At 43.0% G+C, this 25,630-nt stretch overlaps 1 protein-coding gene across 1 annotated transcript; it reads right to left on the bottom strand.

Annotated features, from left to right (window-relative positions):
* Positions 1 to 289: 289 nt before the first annotated feature.
* On the bottom strand, positions 290 to 24,709 carry LOC115075091 (immunoglobulin superfamily containing leucine-rich repeat protein-like). Its single transcript, XM_029575272.1, has 2 exons — positions 24,585 to 24,709; positions 290 to 4,366 (listed from the first exon to the last, which is right to left on the bottom strand). Exon 2 carries the CDS (start codon positions 4,359 to 4,361, stop codon positions 3,144 to 3,146), a length of 1,218 nt encoding a protein of 405 aa, XP_029431132.1. The 5' UTR covers positions 4,362 to 4,366; positions 24,585 to 24,709; the 3' UTR covers positions 290 to 3,143.
* Between the last annotated feature and the right edge of the window lie 921 nt (positions 24,710 to 25,630).

Genomic DNA, 25,630 nt, shown 5'->3' with positions numbered 1-25,630 from the left:
CCTACAGATATATTTGAAAACATTTTTATTATGAGTTTTTGCCTCTATGGCAAGCTTCATTTCAAATGTTCTTTTTGCCTGCCTTATCAATGTCTCGCATCTAACTTGCCAGTCCATATGTTTTTTCCTATATTCTTCATTTGGATCCTTTTTCCATTTTTTGCAAGAATTTGTTTTGCCTCTTTCACCTCATCTTTTAACAATGCCAGCATTCATTTGGCCTTCCTTCCACCTTTTTTTAATGCAAGGAATACATCTGTTCTGGGCTTCCAAGATGGTATTTTTAAACAATGTTCCTGCCTGATGTAAACTCTTAACTTTTGCAGCTGCATCTTTTAGGGTTTTTTTTTTCTATTTTCCTTATTTCATCAGTCATTCTTTTGAAAGTTAAATGCTAGAACATTTCTCCCTCTCAGCCTCTTCCTGCTCATCCCAGCTATGCCCTACTCTTTCCACCTTCCATCTCTCCAATTTATTTTTCCTCCTGCTTGTCTCTCCTCCTCTCAGTCTCCAGTCATGCTGTCTCCCACTTATAACTCACCTCTCTCCTCACATACTTAGCCCAATATTTCTGTTTCATTCCAACCTCTTTCCTCCCCTCTTCTTGTTTCCTTCCCAATCCCCTCTTATTCACATATTTTAACTTTTCTTCCCTTGCCTAACCTGAGCTTGTCATCCTTCCTTCCACTTTCTCCAGCCCCATTTCTCCATTTATCTCCCTAACCCTCTGTTCTCTCCTATCTGTCCCTTGTTCTAATTCTTTATCTTTATCTCTTTCTCGTTTCCTATCCTTCTCTCTTCCACCTTGCCCATTATCTCCCCTCCCCACATTTATCCTTCATCACCGTCTCACATTTTCTCTTTATGTAGCTCTATCTCGCAGCCCCTACTGCCATTCCTCTTATCTCTCACCTCCTTTTCCATCTCTGTCTCCCCCCACCCAGTTTGTTTTCCTTCTTTTTCCTCAACTTGATCCCTAGTCATCCCACTTCCCAATCCCCATATGACTGTAGGTCCTCTCACCCTTCTTGCCTTCCCCTCACCCAGATTCTCCTTGTTCAAACCTCTGTGTTCTCCACCCCAATCTCATCTGCTATTTTCTCTCTCTGTTCTACCCCATTTTGGATCTCCTATCTCTCACCCCTCTTCAGCTGACACCCCCCCCCTTCCAAATTTGACCAACCCCCTTCAGCTTATTTCTCCAGTCTCCAAATCACCTACTCCCCTGCTACTATCAAAGGAGCAGTACACAGCTAAGGAGCCACCACTCCTCTCACCTTCTCCCCCTGCCAGCTCCAATTGACTGTGGATGGTAAGGGAGGGGAGGATCATGGGTAGGGGATATGGGGAGAGAGGGCAGGCCAGAGACAATGGCAAGGTTTGCAACACTATTTTGGACCTAGGTTGGTAGTGGGTTAAAGAAGATGACTGGCCTGTGTGTGCTGTCTGTTTCACGGTGTAGTCTCTTACTGCCTGCTGAGAGATGTGTGGGGTTACATACAAGTCCTGACCACGCACAAAGTAAAAACACTTGTGAGTGGGAGGGATGCAAGTTGTGTGTGTGCGCAGCATACAGGAAACAGTGCATGAGGGTACCAAAAGTTTCAATTGTTGTGCGAGACCACTAGTTTACAACTATAAAGGGGAGACATCTTATGTATCAGCAGCTGGATGTAAAAAGTGCACTCATGCTCCAGAACAATAATCAAGAGGCATAGTAGTTCTCATTTGCTATAGGTAAAGCATATACTATCAGTAGCTGGAAATTAAAACATTCTTCCCTGCACTATAAACCCAGCAACATGGCCACACCACGGTGGCTCTAAACTCAGACGTAGCTATCCTTACCTTCACAAAGCATCTCTTATCAACCAGTCACCTGGCTGCTTCTCTTTAGCCCCATACAAGGCCATTTCATAGTTCCAGAATGCATAATTCATTTACATACACAAAACAGTATTTCTGGACGTAACATTTGGTCTGTGCTATTTCATGGTGATAAATAGGCCACTTAAGATGTGATTACATGTTTATACTGCTTGTAAAATAATGATTAAAACAAAACATAAGCCTGAAAATGGTTAAAATAATTGTGGTGTTTGTCCTTAAATGTGCTATATAAAGTTATCCATGTATAACATTATATTCAGAAAACTAGTGAATAGACTGGCCTGCTGTGCACTGCCATGTGGACCTGGGTTCTGCTGAGCTCAGGAAATGTGAGTGTGTCAGGAAGTAATTTGAGAATGATCCATAGGTTTCTTAGTTTGACAGTCATTGATGAGATCTGATTTAGGAGGAATGCTTGTTTTATCACAGTGGACCAGCTGTTTTCCTATGGCTGACGACATCAGTATCTCTCTTCACTGGTTTATATACTCCGATAAGTAATAAAGGGGCTGGGTCTTTGCTCCTTACAGACAGACAACCAGAATATGGCCACTGCACCCAGCCATCTCCACATCCCCATGGCCAAGACGGAATGTCCACTGCCTCTCTCTGGGCCCTGTATCATCCTTGCTGCCCCTCCCCCTTCCACTCAGGGTTTGTGGGAGGTAGGGAGGTGGGTCCATGAGTGGTGGGCACTCATGTTCAGCAACTGTATAAACAAGCCTTAACTTATCAAGGCTTATGATTGTAGCCAACTACTCTCCAAATAGAAAAAGGGTAAACTATTGGCAGAGTATCTACTCATCTTAAGCCACACCTTAATGTACTTTCTGCACAGACTACTCATCTGAGCAAATATAACCTGTAATTAACTAACTGGAAGTTCTCACGTCTACAACTTTTATCATTCTATAAATGCCCAATGCTGCCATTTTTACACTCTCCCATGCCTTCCCTCCCCCCCCAGATAATTACTACAAAAACAATTAGTAGAATAATTTCTATGAAGAGGGCTGAATATCAGTGTATTGTTGTTCTAAGGATAACCATTGACCAAAAAAATGTGATCAGACCTTTGGATTTGGTGTGGTATGTGACAGGGCATGCCTCATTAGAATGCAGAAATGATTTAACAAGCCTTAGGCTACAGTCTGCCTAATCTATTTCTTGCTAATAAGGGGCAACCTGCTGCTGGTGAGTGATTTCAGAGATGTATCGCAAATAAACAGTCACAGGATCTTCAATGGCCTTGGCTAAAAGAACAAAAGAAGTAAAACAAGGACCCCAAGCCAAGCGGGCGCATGGAATAAGATTCCTCCACCGTTCTTCATTCCATCTCTAGACTGATAAATGATCACCACCTTCTGCCCATGTGGAAATGAAGCCATTTCAATAGCATCGCATGCTTTACTTCCAGGTAGCTCAAATTTTTCAGAACTTGCTGCAGAGACGTTGATGGACTCCTCACTACTTCCCAGCTCATTGGTTGCCGAACAAGTATAAGTCCCTTCCTCTTGCTTGCTCACGTGAGGAATGATTAAAGACCCATTTTTAAAGACAAAAAAACGTTCTGTGCTCTGTCTGGAGGGCTGAATGGGTAAGTTGTTCCCCACTTTTAACATGTGTGACTCACTGATCTCAATTACTTTACTTGAGGTCTGGATTTTCCACTTCATGATTGGTTGTGGTCTCCCTGTGACACTGCAGTAGAGCATCAGCTTAGATCCATTGTATAATTCGGTATTTTCCAGTTTAGGATGATAGGTCAAGTGAACCGATGGAGCTACACATGGCAGGTTAGAGAGTTTCCACAGTGGAGTACCTTTGAGATTCTCAGGCAAGGAACAGATAATCTGCTCTTTTTCTGGAATGGAGATCAAGGTATTCTCAGGCAGGTATTTTATCCACATAAGGTGACAAGTACAATTAAATGGGTTGTTATGGATTTGAAGATAGGACAATGAACTTAGAGAGTCAAAAGTTTTCTCAGAAATGGTAGTGAATTTGTTGTCACTAATCTGCAAGGATCTAAGGTCTTTCAGGGTGCGGAAAGCAAACCAAGGAAGGTATACCATGTGATTATGGTCCATTTTCAGAAGTTGCAGGGAGGTGAGATTATTCAGATCTTCCCAAGGGAAGTCTATAATTTGGTTCTGACTAACATCCAAACTCTTCAGTCCCACCAGAATTTCAAAGGTGCCCTTCTCAATTGACTGGATCTTGTTGTGTGTAATCCACAAGGAGGTGACCTGGATGACTTCTACAAAGGAGTTCCGATCTAGTGATGTTATGCTGTTGGAAGAAAGACTCAGTCGTGTTAAATTAGAGGAAAAACCACTGGGCACAAACTGAAGAGCACGGTAGGCACAGTCAGCAGCTTTGGTGGAACACTGGCAGATTTCTGGGCATCCATAGGAAGGCCTTACAAAAAGAATCCATAAGATAGAAGAAAAGGCAAGTACCTGATACATCTTTCCTGAGGAAACAAACACAAGGAAAATAAAATCAGCATATGGAAAGTGCAAAAACAATTGCTATAGCATGATAGGTTAAGATGGAATAACATTGCATGAGATTTAATTTGGTGGAGTCTGAGCATCATGACAGTTGTGAGAAGCAAATTACAATTCACTCTTTAGTACACCCTGCTGGCTGGTACATGCTTTCCATTTTGGATCTATACCTCATCCTTCTGCCTTCCTCTCCTCTGTCTTTACCCAACGCTATGATGCAGCGACATGCTGCCATTTTCCTTTCCGGGGCCATTTGCCACTCTGCTTCACTTGGCTTGGCACTCTTTACTATCAGGAAATAATTGAACAAGGGGATTCCAGAAACCCATTCCAGCACATCCCTGCTTAAAATCAAAGCTGCAGTTAAATAAGGGTAAGGCTGATAGCTGGACAATGTCACTGAAAATTGTGTGCATTTACAGTTGCAGGATTTTGTTGATGAACCATTTATTTTCAGCCCACATCAAAGTGGCCTTAGAGTGAGGCACAATACCACGAGAGGGATAGGCTCCACTCATGGCCCCACATGGCCGCTCTTCGGCTCCTAATGGTTGGCACCCTAGGCAACCGCCTAGTTCGCCTAATGGGATGTTCCAGCCCTTGGGAGAGGAACTGAAAGAAAGAAATCTGGATGGGAGAGGAAGGGAAAAGTAACTAGGAGAAGAGTTGTAGGAAAGAGAGAGAGGAATAGATACAGGCTGTGAGAGTGAGAGGGTCTTGGAGAATAGCAGAGAAGACAGAGAGGGGATATGGGTTGTGAGAAGGGGACATTAGCTGAGAGAAGGGAAAAGGTGATACAAGCTAGGAGAAAGGACATGGCCTGTAATAAGAAGAGGAGCAAGGGTAAGTAGTTAAGAGAAGGGAACTTTATAAAGAGGTGAAGAGGACTGGGAAAGGAGCTATGTGGCTGGGGGTGATGGATTGATAGAGGAGCTAAGAGCAGGGTTATAAGAAGAAATGGGATCATGGTGGAGAGAAGAGGAAAGAAGAGGCGAGGAGAGAGTTGGAAGTGGCAGGAGTGAGTGATACCAGGAGGAGGAGAGAGATGGAAGTGGCAGGAAGTGAGCTGTGGAGAGATAGCTGGTGGATAGAAAGAGTTATACACATGGATGAAAAATAATAAATGATAAACAAATGATAAAAAGATTAGAAAATAAGCTTTACAAGATAAAAGAAGGTCTAAGGCAGAGAGGAAACTGAGAAGAAGCCAAGATCCTGCAGAGATAGAAAATACATTCAAACTATAGACACAAATGTTGGAAAACTGTTTATTTAAAGTTTATAGAAACATGACAGCAGAAAAAGACCGTATGGCCCATCCACTCTGCCCATTTGACCAATTAATTTAGCATTATAATTCCCATCACTTCATTTGAGATCCCCTATATTTATCCCCTGCTTTCATGAATTCAGACACTGTTTTGTTTCCATCACTTCCACTGGGAGGCTGTTCCACATATCCACCACCCTCTCTGTAAAGAAATATTTCCTAAGATTACTCCTGAGTCTACCTCCTTTCACCCTCATCCCATGATCCCTCGTTCTAGAGTCTTCTTTCCATTGAAAAATGCTTACCTCCTGTGCATGAAAACCTTTGAAATATTTGAATGTCTTTTTTATATCTCCCCCATCTTACCTTTCTTCTGGGGTATATATGCTTAGATCTTTAAGTCTGTCCTCATATGCTTTACAACAACCATTTTGGTAGCCACCCTCTGGACCAAGTCCATCCTGTTTATATCCTTTTGAAGGTGTGGTCTCCAGAAATGCACACATTATTCCACATTATTTATTTATTTATTTAAAGTTTTTTCTATACCGACTTTCCAATAACAGAATTATTGATCAATTCGGTTTACATTTTGAACAATAACAGTGACAAGCAAATGTCTTACAGAGAACAGGAAGAATAACTTGGAAATGAATATATGGGGTTAAACAAAGAAATACAATATACATAGCCTAATATAGGCAGAGGCAGATAACTTCTGTGTGGGGTTGATTATAGCTTTTAAGACTGTCAGGAGGTTGGGAATTGCATTTTGTACTTTTGGGCTGCCAAGGAGTTAAAGTTGAAGAATTCTTTGGGGAATTCTTTGTGATGATCTATGGAGTTCTTTGTGTTGTTCTATGGGGTATTGAATAGGGGTTCAAAGAGTTTTTAGAATTGAACTTGTCTAGTTCTTGTGTAGTTCTCTTATAGGTTGTTGACAATAGCTGATGTTCTTATATAGTTCTCTTATGGTTTGATAGAAGATGATTTAAAGGGGGACCTTGGCAGAGAAGCTTGCGCTGTCTGTTATGGAAAAGCTTGGTGGAAGAGCCAAGTTTTAAGCCTTTTTTTGAAAATAATGGGGCATTGCACTGATTTGAGTTCCGGCGGGAGCGTATTCCAGAGTTTCGGACCAGCTGTGGAGAATGCTCTTTTACTTAAAGCTGATTTCATTGGTGGTATCTGGAGATTGTTTCGGTAGGCATGTCTCACTGGTCTAGTAGAGGTGTGGAGTTGGAGAGGGGTTTTGAGCATGAGTGGGGCTAGGTTGTGTAGTGCTTTGTGTATTGATGAGAGCACTTTGAAGAGTATTCTGAAATTGACGGGCAGCCAGTGTAGGCTTTTTAAAATGGGTGAGATGTGGTCTCTTTTGTTGGTCTTGGTTAGGATCCTTGCCGAAGCGTTTTGCAACATCTGTAATGGTTTTAAGGCGTTTGCTGGTAGGCCTACTAGAAGAGAGTTGCAGTAATCTATTTTCGTGAGTATGATCGCTTGTAGAACCAATCGGAAATCTTGAAAATGGAGTAGTGGTCTGAGTCTTTTTAAGACTTGTAATTTGAAGAATCCGTCCTTTACTATGTTATTGATGAGCGCTCTGTAATTCATTTGGTGATCAAGTATAACTCCTAGATTTCTGACTTGTGGTGAAAAAGTTATTTGGGTGGATAAGTTGGTGCTGGGAAGTGAGTAGGTTCCATCTTGAGAAATGAGTAGGTATTCTGTTTTGTTTTGATTGAGGATAAGATTTAGGCTTGTGAGTAAGTTATTGATGGCTTGTTGGCATGTGTTCCAGAAATCCAGAGTTTTTTGGAGTGATTCGGTGATGGGGATTAGAATCTGTACATCGTCTGCGTATAAGTAGTGGATGAGTTTGAGGTTGAGCAGGAGTTGGCAGAGTGGTAGGAGGTATATATTGAATAAGGTTGGTGAGAGTGATGATCCCTGAGGGACTCCCAAGTCGCAGGTGATTGGTTGAGATTCTTCCTTGTTGACCTTGACTTTATATTGTCTGTTCTTAAGGAACGATTTGAACCAGTTGAGAGCTGTATCTCTAATTCCAATGTCTGACAGACGATCTATTAATGTGTTATGATTGACCGTATCAAATGCTGCTGATAGGTCTAGTAAGATGAGTAGACAAGGACATCTTTTTTCAAGATTCAGTAATATGGAATCCGTTAAGGAGATTAGGAGGGTTTCTGTGCTTCTAGATTGGCGGAAACCAAACTGGGCTGGAGAGAGAATGTTGTTATCATTTAGGTATTCTGTGAGTTGTTTATTTGCTACTCGTTCTAGGATTTTAGCGATGAACGGTAGATTAGCTATTGGGCGAAAGTTGGAAGGTATATCTGGTGAGAGGTTGGGTTTTTTTCAGGAGTGGCTTTATGATTGCCATTTTGAGAGAGTCTGGGACTAGCCCTTGGGATAGGGAGCAGTTGATGATTTGTGCAATGGGTTTGGATATGGTTTTAGCGCATGAGATGAGGAGATTGATGGGAATGGTATCCTGAGGATGTGAGGAGGGTTTGATTTTTTTTAGGATATTTTCTATCTCTAAAGAGGCAGTCATTTCGAATTCTCTCAGGCATGTCTTTTGTGATGGGGAGGTAATATGTGGTGTGACTGGTGTAAAATTGTTGTTGTTCTTGGACTGCATTAGTAGGTTTGGGATCTTATTCTTGAAGTAAATTGCAAGTTCTTCTGCTTTACTTGCCGCTTTATCATCTGGTATGTCTGTCGATGGCGGTTTCGTGAGGGATGAGATAAGTGAGAAGAGCGCTCTGGGGTCAAAGATGAAGTGGTGTATTTTTTGTGAGTAGAAATCTCTTTTTGCTTGGAGGATGGATGTTCTGTATAGGTGCATCGTGGACTTGAATGTCGAGAGGTTAGAAGCTGTTGGATTTTTACGCCAGTGAAGTTCTTTTTTTCTGAGCTCCTGTTTTATGGATTTTAGTTGTGGTGTGTACCAGGGGGTTTTTTTGTCTTTATTTGTTCGGGCAGCTTTGGTGATAGTTGGGCATGAAGTATCGGCCACTTTTTTGGTGATGTTGTCCCAGGATAATATGGCTGAGTCCGCGTTTGTGAGGTCCAGATTGTTAAGTTCAGTAGTTAGGCTGTTGTTGATTGTCTCCTGGCTGCATATTTTCCTGAATTGGATAGTGTTATTTAGCTTTTTTGGAGGAGTAGGTAGGTTTATTTTTAGTACAGTGTTGATCAGTTTATGGTCCGACCAAGGGATTGTGAGGCATGTGGGGTGAGAGGAGGAAGAAAGTTGCTGATTTATGAAAATGAGGTCCAGCGTATGGCCTGCTTTGTGGGTAGGATCTTTAATTAGTTGTTTAAAACCCATGAAGTTTAGTGTATTTAGGAATGTTTCACAGCTCGGAGAGAGCGGAGATACATCCACGTGAAGATTAAAGTCCCCCAGGAGTATCGCTGGTGTGTCAGTATTAATGTGCTTGGTTATATTTTCAATCAAAGGTGAAGGATCAGATTCTAGGTAACCTGGGGTAGCGTATATGAGACCAATTTGTATGTGGGCAGCTTTAAATACTGCGAATTCCAGGGAGTGTGATGATATAGTAGTTTTTAGCTCCATTCCCAATGATTTTCTTGCTGCAAGGAGGAGACCGCCTCCTCGTTTTTTGAGTCTAGGAATAGAGAATATGTTGTGCGAGTGCGTAGGGAGTTGGTTGATAATGGCGATGTCTTCTGGTTTTAACCATGTTTCAGTGACTGCAAAAAGGTCAGTGTTTGTTTCTAGCAGGTAGTCATGCAGTAGGTGGGTTTTCTTAGTCAAAGACTGTGCGTTCAACAGTGATAAGGTGAAGAGTGAGATTAAGCCTCACCAGGTTCCTATCGGGCAATATCACCTCCCTTTTTCTGATGACCATTGCTCTACCTATGCAGCCAAGATCTTTCTGGCTTTTGCCATCATTGTATCCACATGTTTGGCCACCTCAAGATCATCAGATACAATTACCCCCAGATCCCTTTCTTCCTTTGTGCTTAGATGAATTTCACCTCCAATACTGTACCTTTTCCTTGGGATTTTGCATCCTAAAAGTATTACTCGGCATTTAGGATGATGAAGATTTCTGTGCTAGCTGGGCAAGAGCAAGGGAGGGGGGCAATTGGTATCTGCCCTTTTCTTCCAGCCCTGTAGTCACCAGGGTAAATAAAGTATTTTACTGGAAGTATGGGGAAGGGGGAAAAGGATATCATAGGCTCAAAACTTCTTAAAAATTGGGAGCTCCAGTACTTTGCCCTTACCTTGTCACAGAGAGCGACCGTCGCTCCCTGTGACAAGGTAAGGGCAAAGGTGATCGGCGCCATTTTGAAACCTCCAGCACCGGCACCGGCACGATTGAAGGGATGGCTTCTGGACCCCCCGCTAGACCACCAGGTACAAGTAAAAGGTTTTTTGGGGGCGGGGGGGTCGGGAGGGTGGGAGAAGCAAAGGGGTAATTTGAAAAGGGTCGGGGTGGGTTTTTTTTTCCGGGCCATCAGCGCCTTTTTATCAGTGGTAGCCAAAATGGCGCCGATGGCCTGAGAGCGGGAGATCGCACCGGGGACCCCCCCCCCCCCCCCCCCACTGGACCACCAGGTAATTTAACATTTTGGTGGGGTTCGGGAGGGTGGGGGAGTGTAAGGAATTTGTTTTAAAAGGTCGGGATGGGTTTAGAGGTTGTGTTGGTGTGCCGGTTTTCCCACCCTCCCCCAAATAATTCCCGTGCCCTATTTAACGATACAATATAAATGCTCCTGACGATAAATCGTGGGCATTTGTATTGTATTGTGTACTCTAACGGTTTAGAACAATTTTAAAATTATCGGACAATAATTTTAATTGTTCAAAAATGATTCACATCCCTACAAGAAACTATTACTGCAATGCTGTATTGTGGATTTATGGAAAAGTACTCCATTGTCAGCTAAACTTTTCAGCAGGTTGTTTGCACTGATCTGTGGGTTCTGTTTTTCTGATCTGACCAGTTTTCAAGTATTCTATTAGAAACTTTTTTGGTCTTTCAGATCTTGTCTTGACTTCAAAAGTTCCATGCAATTTCCATTTCTTAACAATGTTTCTGACAATTGAAATTGCTAGTTGGAAATATTTAGATATGTTTTTATAGCCTGCTTTGTAAGAGTGAATTACTTTATTTTCAAATACTCAGATAGTTGCTTTGAGAAGCCCATGGATGTTGAAAGTAGACTGAACAACAATCACAACCTGAGAGGTTAGAAAGGTCAAAATATTTGTTCACTATGGAATTGTCTTCACCTGACTAACTGAAGGCCTAATAAGTCAATCAATGTATATCTTAATCTCTCGTCCCCCCTTATTATTTCCTCCTCCAAGTTACACATCCTTGATATAATGTAACTTTACTCTCCTTCAAATTGTCTTTACTGTTTGGTTGGTTATAGTTCCTACTTGTTTGATGTAAACCGAGCTGATTTGATTTGTATCAAGAAATTCGGTATAGAAAAGCCTTTAATAAATAATAATAAATCAACTTTTTAGGCCATACTAACAACTTTAAAAAAAAAAAAAGGAGTAATGAATCAACTGGAAGGGTGTCCAAAGTTTTACACATGCCATATTCACTGTTTTATTATTTTCAATCTGTTAAATTCAACAAATAAATAGTAATTTTGCATTAAAATTGCAGAAAGATGTAGAGGGAGGTTGTCAGCTTCTGTTCACTTAGGGCCAGATCTTAAAATCTACGCCTGATTTTATAACATGCATGCTCTGCTCGGCGCACACAAGGGGGTGAACAGTTGCACCTTGCGCACGCCGAGCCCGAGGGGAGCCCCGATGGCTTTCCCCGTTCCTTCCAAGGCTGCTCCGAAATTGGAGCGGCCTTGGAGGGAACTTTTTTTTGGATCCCTCCCACCTTTCCCTCCCTTCCCCTATCTAACCCACCCCCCAGCCCTACCTAAATCCCTCCCCCCCCCCCCCATTTTATTTGATGGAGTTACTCGTGCCGGCCAGCTGCCGGCGCACGAACCTCCGGCAAAGCCGCTGTGCCGGAGGACTTGGGAATGGCCCCGCCCCTATCCACTGCCACGCCCCCGGTCCATCCATTTTCTAAAGCCCCTGGGCATACGCGCATCCCGGGGCTTGTGCTCACCGCCGAGCCTATGCAAAATAGGCTCGGCGCACGCAGGGGCAGATTTTTTTGGGTTACGCACGTAGCCTTTGAAAATCTGCCCCTTAGAGATTCACTGAAACATACAATTTGTCCAGGAATGCCTAAACTGTTGCACACAACTGCATATACTGAACCAGGAATAGATCTTGCTGCTAACATTAGAAACGCGTTACATTACTTTATTTTTTGACTTAGCTTTGCACTCACGCCTCCTCCCCCACATATGTTGCTCTGTGTCACGCCACTTAATTTATTTTGTTTAGTTTCTCAATAAAAATCAAACTTTACTAAATCAAGTTCTATGGCACTTTTGTTTATCTCCACATAGCAACCTCATTTATTTTGGAAGAAAGTCAAAAAAAATTTTTTTAACTTAAGTTAAAACAGATTTCCGCTGTCTGCCCTCTCCCTGCTTTGTTTTTCCAACTTTGGCTTCATTTACCTAAACATGCATAAGTAAATACAACATGTTTTTCTGCGGAAGGTTTGTTTTATGAAGTATCAGCCTAAGCAGACTATTTTATATTGGGATATGTGTCAAGCTTTGTGTTAGTTACACATTTTCTGTCTCCAAACCAGAAAAAGTTATCGAAAATTTCATTAAGCAAATAAAACTTATAGAAATTAAATGATACTTCAGGTTAGTGTCCATTTGTTGAACCCTGGGAAGCTTATTTGATCAAATCAAATATTTTCAAAGTTATTTGCTTCTACTTTGCTGAGAGCATTATCTCCATTCTTCCCCGAGGGAGTATAAGACTCTGGATTGTTTCTATCTTTGATATATATTTCCTGGAAAGCCATAGAATTCTGTAGAAGCTTAATGTGACTTTTCTCTCACAACTCAGTCACACACATTCACTCACATACATCTACTTTTTTCTCTTTCTTACTCACATTCACTCATACTCACACATGCAGTCTTTCTCTCTCACAAACTCCCTCATACACACACTGATTCTCTCTCACAAAAAGTCACATATACCTAGGGGCTAAGCACCAAAACTTAGCATGCATACTAAGGCCATTCAGTTTATGCTAAAAATAGCATGATAAGCACTAACAACTTGGTATGCACCCTAAACCAGTCTGAAAAGATGCTAGCATGGATGCACTAAAATTAGCATGTACATTCATATAAATGAAGTTAATATCACATGCAAATGAGGCTTCAGCAGTGCTTGCTAAATAGTGTGATGAGCTATCCTCCACAACCTAAAATTTAACACATGCCTCAGAACAGGCTTACATGCTATTGAAAACTCTCATCTAACAGGATCCATTGGGGGGTTACAGATGGACGGCACTGATATAACCGCAGCGATTAATGGAAATGTGGAGTAGAGGACAAGAGAGAAACTGAGGAGAGGAAGACGGTAACAGAGATACACATTGATCCATTTGAAAAAGAATTCTCCATTTATTTGCACAATGCAAATGAATTTCCAGATTCACAGAGGGCAATGCTTTTTTTGCTGTCACAAATGAAAATACAAGGCCATCCCAAAACTTCTATGTCATTGTCATGATTGTGCATAAAACATTTCACTGCTTGTGTTGTATGTCTTGCATGGTCCCTGATACTCCCCAGAGACTACATGACAAGTGATACGGCAGAGGCAAGGCTGCTGCAGGTGAAGAATAATTCTTTCCCTGACAAGGGAATGGCAACCTCTTCCTGCCAAATCTTGGATGTTCTTCTGCAATCTTTCCACCTCTGGCCCAGGTCCCTCCTGTGTGGTGTGAATGCAGTGCAAAGGGGCAGAGTAGCTTTGATAATTGGGGTGCACATTCCTGGTGTCAGTCACCTGAAATTTGTCAGCTGGTCAACAGCAATGGTCATTTTTGTTATTACTGTGTATAGCCTGTCCAATGACCACTGCAGAGATTTCAGCATGAACAGCAGCCTAGGCATCTAGCTCACCAATTCTCGAAATTCTTTGGGTTTGAATATACATTGTGCCTCAATACTACAAAATGGTCATAGAGGATGCTGGGGTCCTCCTCGAGTCAGGGCTGGCAGATTTATTTGTTTAAAGATGTTTTATGACCCTCGCATACAGAATAACTTACATATTAAACATATTACTTAACATACATTCCTTGCAGGCTTCACTGGAATGAATGTGACAGTACTGGGGAAGACAATATCTGAGCCTAGTTCTCTTATTTCCACATCCTGTAGCCCGGGTGCTATCTGCGGATATTAATTGAGCATTTGTGAGGTATGTGGCACAGGCTCCAGGATGAAGCTATTTCTTGTCCACTCTGATTCATTTCACTCAGTGACAGCTCTAGTGTCCATTTGTTTGCATCCTGCAATTCTGGGAATCCAGGGTGCTCTCAGCAAAGCCATTGGACCTGGAAAATATACAGATATGAGAGTGCATTGTCTTACTGGAACATATGCATCCCCTTTGCTGCCATATGAAAAATGAGGCTCCTCTACTGAAATTTCCCTGCCCTGCACTCTACATCGCCCAACAAGTTACCAACTATTTGAAAGATTGAGGCCCAGTTTGCCCCCATTCCTTCCAAAAGGACCTGCATCCATCTGGTCCGCAAACCAGCCAGACAGAAGATCCTCCATCTGCTAGGCTTGAGACCTTCTACAGCTTCCGTAGACATTTCAAGGAATGTTACAAGACTCTTGCTATGTGTTTCAACTTTGTGTTCTTGTCATACAGGTAACTTACCAGCTCATCCTGATGAATTGTTGATGTTGTATCCATGGAATCTGGGAAGCCAACAATGACATCTGGACCCAAACTTTCAGTGAGACATTGTTGCAGAAGTGTGAACCAAATGTGCCTTGCATGGTCACTTCCCATCTTCTTCTGATGGGTACAAATCTTAGCTGTCTTCTTGGAGGACTTGTTTCAAGTCTTTATAGCCATGTTTCACTTGTGCTATTGTCCTGGAAGTAACTCCAGGTCTGTTAAACTTCAATGCAAATTGATACCAGCTGTGCTTCCTTGTTGCCGGTGATTTCCTTGTGGCATCTGTCAAAGAATACACTGAAGTTCTCAAGAATTAGCTTCCCAGGTGAAGCACCACATCTATTGATGTGGTTGTGTCTCTGCTCCTGTAGTTTGTGATGGAGTCTGCTTCTTCTCCTCCTCCTCTTCCTTCTCCACATCCTCCTCCACTGCTTCCTTGTCTGCCACCTTCTCATTCTCCTCCTCTTAAATGTCCTTTATCTCTTTGACAGCCACAAGAAACATGTTGTCATGGGTTGGGGAATTAGCTGAATGGGGAATTCTCCCAACAGGAGCAGAACTGGACACTTGGGCAAAGCCAGATAGGGTCTTCTGCCTGACCTCTATCTTGGGATGAGCTCGCAGGTTCTGATGGCCAGCAGGGCTTTCTGGGAGCAGTACATAGTTGGCAGAGGTCTGGGCAGGCAGCAAAAAGATGAAGTCATTGTCGAAGCAGGAGGTCAAAGCAGGCAGCAAACAAGCAAGGTCAAGACCAGAGACTGTCAGAATCAGTAAGAAGATCAGTCCAGCAAGGCAGAACAGGGGAACCAGGTGGCAGCTAGGAACTTGCACAGTAGACAAGGGCTGGAACTGGAAACAAGGCCTGTAACTGAATACTCCCAGGGATCAGGGACCCCAGGGAGGATCAGGCAGGACTGGACAGGACCACAAGAACAGGGCAAATAATATGCAAACACAGGCTAACAGGAAATTAATGCAAAGCAAAGTACATATAAGACAAGACAAGGGAGATACCAACAAGGAGGCCTATGCAGGCCACAAGGAAAGGCAGAGTGAGACTAGTAGGCCCGAAGGCCACAAGGTATGGCAAAAAGGTCAAGGAGACTGCAGGACAAGGCAGGAAGGCCAAAGCTGAAAGGCTGGACGAGGCGAGGCTGAAATGCTGGATGAGATATGGCTGGACAAGCAGGATGACTTACACCTTGGACTGCTGGCACAGCAAGCAACCCATTGTGAAGGCATTTGTGAGTGCACAGTGACAGTTTAAATACTCCCACCACATGACATCATCAGGAGGTAATGGCCAAGTCTCCCCGCTGCAGGACGTATTTACTGTGGAGCCAGGTGCATATGGGCATGGCCTAGGAGGAGACACAGCCTGACTGTTCGGCGGCGGAGACATCTGGTGATGACATTCTCCAGTCACTGTGCTTTCTCACGACCTGCCAACATTACAGTACTCCCCTTCTAAGCCCTCTCCCCAGGTCTCTTGATTTCAGCTTCTGGGGATTACATCGATGAGTTCCAGAGGAGGTTCCAAGAATTTTTTGGGTTTGGAAGAGCATGAAAGAGCATCCGTCAGACTTTATGGAATCCAGATGGTCTCCAGATCTATGAGGTGACCTGGTCCTAGGCTGTGGCAGCATCAGACACCAAGCAAGAGCAGGAAAGGGCAAGGCTAGATGAGGGAAGGCTGGACGGCTGGATGAGGCAAGGCTGGAAGGCTGGGTGAGGCAAGGCTGGATGAGCAGGATGAGTTACACCACGGACTGCCTGCATGGCAAGCAACCCACTGCAAAGGCATCTGTGAGAGCGTAGGGAGGTTTAAATACACCCCACCAAGTGATGTCATCAAGAGGCACTGGCCAAGTCTTCCCGCTGGGGGACGTATTTACTGTGGAGCCAGGCTCGTGTGCAAGCCCGAGGAGGAGGCATGGGCCTGACTGTTCGGCGGCAGCACCTGGAGGTGAGTTTGGCTGGTTGCTGTGACAGCTCACTACTGGCCATCATTTCAACAGCCTCATAGTACTGGGGCTGCCATAGTGCATTCCTTGGGAACATTTATTACTGTAGTATTTTGTCCCATAGTATTTAATCACAAGAACAAACACAACATAATCTTAATGGAATCACAAAGCAGCAGGGCCATTTACTGCAGCTTTGCTATTTTTCCCTCATGGAAAAATACTGTGGCTTAGTGAATGATACCCAAAGCTTGAAGTGATCTACAACACATCTAAAACCTTCAATACAGTATTAGTAAACCCATAAGACAATTTTAAATAAACCATCTAAATACATTATACATTAATGAAAATCATATATCAGCTATCATATATCAACTATAAACATACTTCCACAAAATAATACCTCAACCCACTCCTACAAACTGGTGGTACACATAACACATCCCATAACATAAAATATACAATTAAAACATCCCCAATTAAGATTACCATTCGTCTTACCTATAATCAAGGCGAATGTGAGATAGCCTGTCCACTAGCATAGGTATAAAATTATCCTGGCACTGAAGCCACATTATGAAGGCTTTTTTTTTTTTTAGTACATTTATGGTACAATTTAATGCATAGCCTGTTAAGTGGCATTTTAACATGGACGGTAACATTTTAGCGACATGCACATTACAACGTTTTCAGCGTGAGTTTAGTGATAGGCCACATAGTCTCTCTGTCTCTGTCCCTCTGTCTTGTGCACCCCCACAGCCACAAATTCATTCACACATCATCTCGGGTGTACACACACGCACACACATATATTCTCTTTTGCATACACATGAGCTCACACATAAAGATTCAGGAAAGTTTATGGACTTGAAAATGTTGCATTTTCATTGTATATATAAAGTGGTTAAAATGTAAAAAAATAAATAAATAAATAAATAAATAAATAAATATATATATATATATATATATATATATATATATATATATATAAACTTACAAGATCCAGCAAAGACAGTAACAGAAAAGATCTCAGGATGCTCTTTCTCTGCTCATTTTACATTTCTGGCCTCATCACATGATACAACATAGTTTGTTGCTGTTTCCCTCAGGATTATGAAAACATTTCTCCTGCTCATATTTTTGTAGGAAGTCTTTTTTTTCTCTGTCAGCATGGGGAAGCTTGCATCTATCTTTGTATTTTGAATAGTGCAGGAGGAAATACATTTCTGCTTCTATTTCTCTGGTGTATAGCCTGCAGAGTCTGGCTTCTTGGGGTTTTTCGTTAGTTAGATTTTGTCTACATATTTCTATTTACTATATTTCTAATTTGTACTATTTTACATTTGGTGAAGATTCGTGTATATTCTGCATGTGTGACCACAGTGAGGGATTTGGTTAGCATATAGTCTATATTTAGGTATCTATATCAGTCCAACTTATTTTGTTTTCATATAGACACCTCCCAATAAGACGTATAATGTTATTCTAGGGCCTGTTGTAATATTTGCAGTGCTGTCTTTTCATAGGTAGGTTTCTTGCTGTTTGGGTCCTAGCAGTTAGTGCTATATTGGTATGGCAGGAATGCAACATATAATGTGTTTTACCAGGTTTTGAGTTACTTTACAAAGTGCCGGGTAATGGAGGGAATTAGTGCTGTTGATACTGAGATGACAGCAGAGTTTTGTATATTCTTTGTTATATAGTGGGTAGGAAAGGTAAGGCTGCCAACTTTTAACTGAGAAAATTCCGAACACTTGGAGACATCATAACTGTTATTGCCATCCGGCTTTTAGGAATCATATATTTCATTTGAGGGAAAATTCTACATACTTGTCTTTTATCAGTGTTGCACAAACTGTCTAAAAACTCATTGTAATCTTAGCAAACTAAACATATTCTTCAGACTAGATGATTTTTAACATTTTTTCTTTCTTGAAGCTTCAAAATGTATTCAAATACATGACCTCTTCCTCATCCCCACTCCGGCTCATTCTCTTCCCCTGCTGTGAGGCCATTTTCCTATACTTTCCCATACAAAGAAACCCTTGGACAGTTACTACCCTGATAAAATTACTATTAAAGTTATTCAATAGCACAAGTTCATCCTCTTAAATGCCGGTGAGGTCTGGGTTCTGTCACGAACCCCAAACTATATAGTATGGAATAGAAATCCTCTACTCCAAACACACTCCATGTCCACAGAAACACCCTCAGTAAGGGGTGCAGAGCAGAAGTAGGATGTTTCCCCTTACTTTTGACAATACATAAAATAATATTCAAATTGAGCACTATCTTAGTAATGGCAACAAACTCCCTTCTCTAACAGTAAAACAAAAACATGAAAAAAACCCCCCACCTTACCCAGCACCTATGTAACAAACCTGCCATTCCCAAACAGCACTAACACCCAGAACTCAAACAGCAACAACCGTACCTAGAAAAATGTGGCACTACAAATATTGCAATGGGCCCTAGAACCTCCTGCTGAGAAAACGGAACAAAGCAGACAGCTATCAATCCCTACACAAAAACTATAAAGCAGCAGTATACCTCATCTTGGCCACATATACAGGTAACCCCAGCTTAGGGGCATATAAAATGATGGGACCTTTTGCCTATTGAGAGAAAGTCTGTCTCAAATTTATTTAGTGCTTTCAGATTTTTTGGGTCATGCGGATGATGAAGTGAACCTTAATGGAGACAGCAATGGGTAGATTACAAAATCCCTGGACTGATCAGGGAGAATGACCACCATCTTCCCCTTCATGAACCCTAGCCCCAAAGCTATTTCATAGTGCTGGCACCATAAACAGAGTTTCACCAGTTTTATATAAATAAAACTCTTAACTTCATTTATGTTTGTTATCCAACCACTATATAAAGGAATAGAATTGGATAAGCATATAAATACTGAATACTCAGAGTTCATGGGATATAAACAGTCAATATACCATATGGTACTGTCATGGTTTCGCCTGTGCAGACTCCCGGTACCAACGGTTCATCCTGCTGCACAGTCGCCCCTCCACCAGAGGTCCTCAGCGAGCCTTGCTCACTACCTTGCCAGTTCCCTCCTCATTGATTACACAATGCCCAAGCCTCAGCCCTATTTAACCCTGCCTGTCCAGTAGTTCAGTACCTCTTCATTGAGTCACCTTGACTCTCTGACCTGACTAGCCTTACCTTGTTATTGTCCCTTGTCCGATTATCTTGCCTTGCCTTACGCCATATTCAGGCCTCCTGTCTTGCCTTGAGGCTTCTCTTGGTCTCTTACCTTGCTCTGTGGCCTGTCGCCTCTTGCCTTGCTCTTGGCCCTTCCAGCTCTTCCAGCCTTGCAGCTTCTCAAACCTCCCTGCCATGCTCTGTGCCCTCTTGGGCTTTCCTGCATTACCTTATGGCCTCTGGGCCTGCTAGGTTTGCCTAGTTGACTTTTCTGTTCATTGTTGCTTGTTCTGTCTAGTCCTGTCCTTCCAAGACCAGTCCTTGTTCTGTCTTGCACTGCCCAGTCTAGTCTTGTATCTGTTTCTAAGGCCTTGCCCTTGTCTTCCCAGCCCCAGCCTGTACTCTTATCCAGCTCTCAGCCTTTGCTCTGTATCCAGCCCCCAGCCTGTGCTTTGTATACAACCCCCAGTCTGTGCTCTGTGTCCAGCCCTAGCCTATGCCTGCCTTCAGCCTGCCTTACCTTACCCAGCCTGCCTTGTTCCTGTCTCACCACCGTGATGTTCTGCAGAAGACAAGTCCTACCGGCTGTAGAACCCAAGGGCTCAACCTGTGGGGGGAGGGGGTTGGTTAGGCAGAAGATCAGCCCCAGTCCTGTCCTGGAGCCCTGCACTGCCTCTGTGGGGGTGCTCCCTGACTCCAGCCTGCCAGTCCGTGACAGGTACTTTAAAGGAGAAGAGTACCAGTCACTCAGCCTTCACATGAACATCAAATAGATCTCTAAACATCACATTCCCAACCTCTTACAGGGTTATAAGGATTACATTCCCCATGGTATATTTCTTCTATTTTCACATCATTACGTCCTCTTTCTTTTCCATATCTCAGGCCCACTCAAAATCACGAGGGACAGGTACCACACTCTCAGAACCCTCTTCATTAGACACTTCTCATCTCAAAACAACCTCTTTCTTCTTCATCTACGCTAACTTCCTCAAATGGAGGAATCACCTCTTCTCCACTTTTAACTCCTAGTGTTTACTCAAAGGGAGGAAAGTCCACTTCCACAGTAAGTCTTGGGCCTCTTCCCTTCAGAGGAAGATCCCCTGAAGGACCCCATTCCATACTGGGTTGGTCCCCAGGCTCACCAGCCTTCAGGCTGGGTACTCCAGGCCACTACATCCTGGAGATCCCTCTCCACCAACTCCTAGTGACTTGATCGGGGTTTGGGCGGGGCATAGGTGGGCTGGGACAACGCCATTAAGTCAGTGTCATGCACAAACTCGTGCCGGGATCCCACAACTGCATAACTTGCTGCTGCTATGGACTGCAGGTAAGTAGTAAAATAAAAAAATGTAGGATAGTCTGCAGGATTTTAGGGATCGGGGCTAGTAGGGTAAAAGGGAGGCAGGTTAGGTAGGGGGTTTAGGAAGGCCGCTCCTTTACTGGGGCGAACTGGGAGAGAACAGGGAAATAGGGCCTAATAATTCACCGTCTGCATCTACTAAAATCCCTCCACTTACGCACATATACCGGCAAACGTGCACACATGTGCAGCCATGCGCAGCTCTTAAAATCTACCTTAAAATGAGCACAAATTTGAGGGTCTCCCAATACACAGAACACAAAGACCCTCACAAAAGAATAAGTGACCAGAAATTTTAAATGTGCAGCCAAAAGCTGAAATTGAAATCCTGAGAAGCCAGAATCCACATGCAGTGCAACACTGGAGAACTATACATTGAAATGCATTTCTCATCTGCTAGCAAAATAAAAAATCATGAAACTAGAAATGAAATGCTTTCTTCTACTTTTGTTGTCTGAACATCTTATTTTTCTACTCGTATTGATCCCAGTCTTTCTTTTCCGCTTCTCCTATGATCTTGTTCAGAATCTCCTTTCCATTTTGCATTTCTTCTCTCTTCTCCTGGATTCTTCAGTTCTTCTCCTACAGCTTTCTCTGAGATTGATCTCTCAATTGCATCTCTCTTTTGTTATTTTTCCTGCCTTTAGCCACTCATAACTATATTTCACCCCTTTCTTCCCCTCACCTTTCAGTCCTCGATCTCCCGCTTTTCACCTTCACCTAACTACCTCCTTCAAGTCTATCTCCCCACTTTCTCACTCCTTCACTAATCTTCTATTCCCCCACTTCCTAATCTACCATTTCCATTCTTTATACTCACCTCCTCATCTGCTTTTTTCTGCCTCAAATCTTCTCATCAGCCCTCTCTACTCAACTGTTGTTTGTCATGCACTCCCCTGCCTCCTGCACCTTTCTTATTTATTTTATCCCCATCTAGCCTTCAGGTACCTCTCTTTCTCCACCTCCTCAACCCATTCCCACTCTCTTAATCTTCCATATCATCCCCATCCTTTTCTGCTGCCTCTCCCCTCACCCCAATCCTCCAGGTCATTTGCACCACCTCCCAACCCTAGCCACCCTTCAGTCCCCTACTCTTACCCCCAGCTCACACCCTCACTTGTCCCTTCCCACCCATTTAACACATCACTCTCACATCCACCCAACTGCCACTTTCCCACTGCTCCCCCAAAATCCCCAGTTCTCCCTCATCCCCAAGTACCTGCTCAACTCCTTGACTCAATCTTCGAGTCCCCACTTTCCCCCAATCCCAACGTCTCCATTCTTCCTCTGCTATACCCCCTCAAATACCTAAGTCCCTTTTCTTCTTTTGCTGTCCCCTCAAGATCCCCTCATCCCCCTTCTTCCTCCCCCCCCCCCCCCCAACCATGAGCTTGCAGACATAGATTCAGGAAACTTTATAGGCTTGGGAATGTTCCCACTCCCCTGCAAATACCCAGTTCCTGACGCTCTCCCTCTCCCCTTCCCCTCCTGTCCCCAAAGAGCTATAATATTTTCTAGTCGGTCTGCTCGGACCACAGTCAGGCTCGGGAAGCAGCAAGGGGTTTGTTTTTTTTTCCTTCCAATCCAGTGGCTGCTCTAGTGAGGGCAGAAGCTGAGCTATGGAGTTGTGGGTCTCTCAGATGGGAGGAGCTGCTCCTTCTGCTGTTGTGGCTGTCGGAAGGCCGCCCGTTCTTCTGATAAGCTTTTGGGAGACTCTCTTCTAATCATGGCCCCTCTGTATCTAACCTCGGATGCAGAAGGAGGGAAAGGGCTGTAGCTGCAGTCTTTCATGGCCCAGGAGTTCACGTGCAGGTGGGAAGGGCTCTGGCTTGGGCCCTGCTGACGCTGGCGCCACTTCTGACCCTCCAGCGACACAGGATTCAAGTGTCAGCAGTTTGAACCAGGCGGTGCTTTGAAGCCCCCGCAGTTCAAGCGGCTGATGTTTCCTGCTGAAGGAGGGTCAGAAGAGACACCGGTGCTGGGCAGGAGATGGAGCTCTCCAAACAGATCATGGGGTGGCGGACGTTCTGCAGGAGGGACAGCTGCTTGCCTTTGGACTGCGTGAGCTGCAGCTGAATTTGCAGGACTAAAATCCAGACAATTTTTGGATATTTTAGCTTTCCTTCTGGCTTCCAGATTTGCCTCCTAATTTCCATACTTTCCAGAAAAAAAATCTGAACAGCTGGAAACCCTAAGTAAAGGGGAAGTATCCTCTCCATCTCTCTCTCTCTCTTTTTTTTTTTTAATCAATCTGTTTATTAGTAAGTTACATAGAATGCTAACACATTTAACAATTATTTAAAATTACTGCATCAAGCACAGAAACAACATAAGTAACAGAAAAGACTCACCATTTTTTTAATCCATCTCTTTCTCTTTATCTCTCTTTCTCTCTGTGATATATTTACTCTCACACACACAGATTCTTTCTGTCTCTCACACACATGTGAAATCTCTCTCTGTCTCTCAGGTATTTACCAACACACATACAGTAGATACTCTCTCTTTTACTCTGACACACACACACACACAGATTCTTTCTGTCTCTCACACACATGCGGAATCTCTCTCTCTCTCAGGTATTTACCAACACACATGCAGTAGATACTCTCTCTCTTACTCTGACACACACACACACACACACACACACACATATGATCAAACACTCCCTTTTTTTAATCTCCTTTTCACTATTTCTATCACTCTACTCACTTTTTCTTTCTCTAACCTTTTTGTCTATCTTCCTTCTTTTCCCTTCCTACTTCTCTTTCTTTTCTCACTTATTGACTGATGAAGGGTCCTCAGTAATCCCTAAAGTTTGCATTTTACAAAAGTCTTATCTGCACCCATCTTCTTTGTTGCATGTCTTTTGCCTTTGTTATTATTGGCAGATTAATAATTGTTTGCCTTCTCACGATCTCCTCTCTCTCTCTTTCTCAGCATTCTCCATTACTCCCTCGTTGTTCCTCTCTCTGTCCTTTGTTACTTTCTCATTGTTTAACTGTCATTCTCTCTTTGTCTCCTGTTATGTCTCTCGTTGTGTCTTTCTCTATTATCTATTCCTTTCTCACTCTCTCTCTCTCTTTTCCTCTCTGTCCTCCCTCGTTATCTTCGTCTCTTTCCCCCATTTCTCTGGCTTGTTTTCTCTGTACAGCTCGACTTGCTGGCAGAACAATCCAAGATTATTAAAAATACTGCAAAAGCAATACAGCTGGGAGCGCATGCACGGACACACATGCTTAGCTTAGATATCATCATACGTGTAAAAGAGATGATTCAGTATTACGGCAGAAATGCTCTCTCCCCCATCCCTCCCACACCCAAAATACAAGCAAACTTTGCAGCATTTGTTTCCTTTCATCCTCAACAAAACTCAAATTAAACAAAAAAAAAAAAAAAAGTCCCACACCTTTCAAGTGAGGTCTAAATATATCTTCATTATCACTTAATTACACTTAAAAATGCAGATCACATTGTAAAGGCATAAAAACTGCTTTTGCTTTACTGCTGAAGAAGCTTTTCTAAATGTACTAACCCTCTTTAAAATGTTGGGGACCTCTTTTTCACTCTCAGCTTCTCTTGTCTTCCACCACAATTGCAGTCTGATGGAAGGGGACAGACTGTGTAAACATGAGCAGGGTCCTGGCAGCTCCCCGCACTCCACACACAAAAATAATAAAGACGGAAAGTAACATTTTTGCCAAGTATAAGATCTAACTATTCTGGAAGAAAGGAAGTGATTCACTTAAAGAGTATTCAAAGTGCATGTGCAAGCCATTTTGTTATTTTTTTTTTTAGCAAAACTATAGATATCTTTCCAGAGATAGATATTTGCCTATAATTGGCTTAAGAGTCACACAGTTCACTGGGCCTGGGTGAGAGGCTGGGATGAGAAGCCTATGCTCTCATTGCCTGAGAGTTTAAGGCTCAGAGCACTAATGACCAGGATAAATCCTTCGTTGCTGCCAAACAGAAGTTTTATCTGTAGGGAAAAAAAAAATAGAACTAAAAAAAGAATAAATTGGTTGCATGCCCTGATCACTTAAAGGCTCACAAAAGTGTTTATACCCCGCTGAAATACCCTCCCCTGGTGAGCACCAGAATCCTCTGGTAGGAGTCACGCGTGGACACTGTTCAGTGAGAGGAGCGCCCCGAGTCATCAGGCATAGACTAATCTGGGCCTTTGCATTTAGGGACTTGCAGTCCAGTCTCTCTTCGAGACAGTGGAACTGCAGGTCATTACCTTGCATTGGGGGTAAAGTCAGGCCTGGCTCGATGACAATAGATCTGTTTGGTAGCCCTAGTGTCCTTAATTTTGCTGTACTGCCAGAATACCTGACCGCGGTACTGCAAAAGCAGTGAAGAAAAACTTTACTCAAATGTTCTCTGTTAATATTTATCACAGGGGGATACGATGTTTTACCCTGCTCTGTGTCACCAGCTGAGAGGCTGTAATGCTGCTGAAGTGTCACTCACAGCCTGACCAGCAAGGAAGTGCTTAGAATGTGATTTATTAAGACTTTTTTGAACATTCTCTTTCTATGCTAACAATGCTTAGTAAATCAGGCCCTCAGTGGTTCC

This window comes from Rhinatrema bivittatum, chromosome 13, assembly GCF_901001135.1.
Source record: "Rhinatrema bivittatum chromosome 13, aRhiBiv1.1, whole genome shotgun sequence".
Classification (NCBI taxonomy): domain Eukaryota; kingdom Metazoa; phylum Chordata; class Amphibia; order Gymnophiona; family Rhinatrematidae; genus Rhinatrema; species Rhinatrema bivittatum.
The sequence above is the reverse complement of the archived record's forward strand: the minus strand, read 5'-3'. Positions and strand labels throughout refer to the sequence as shown.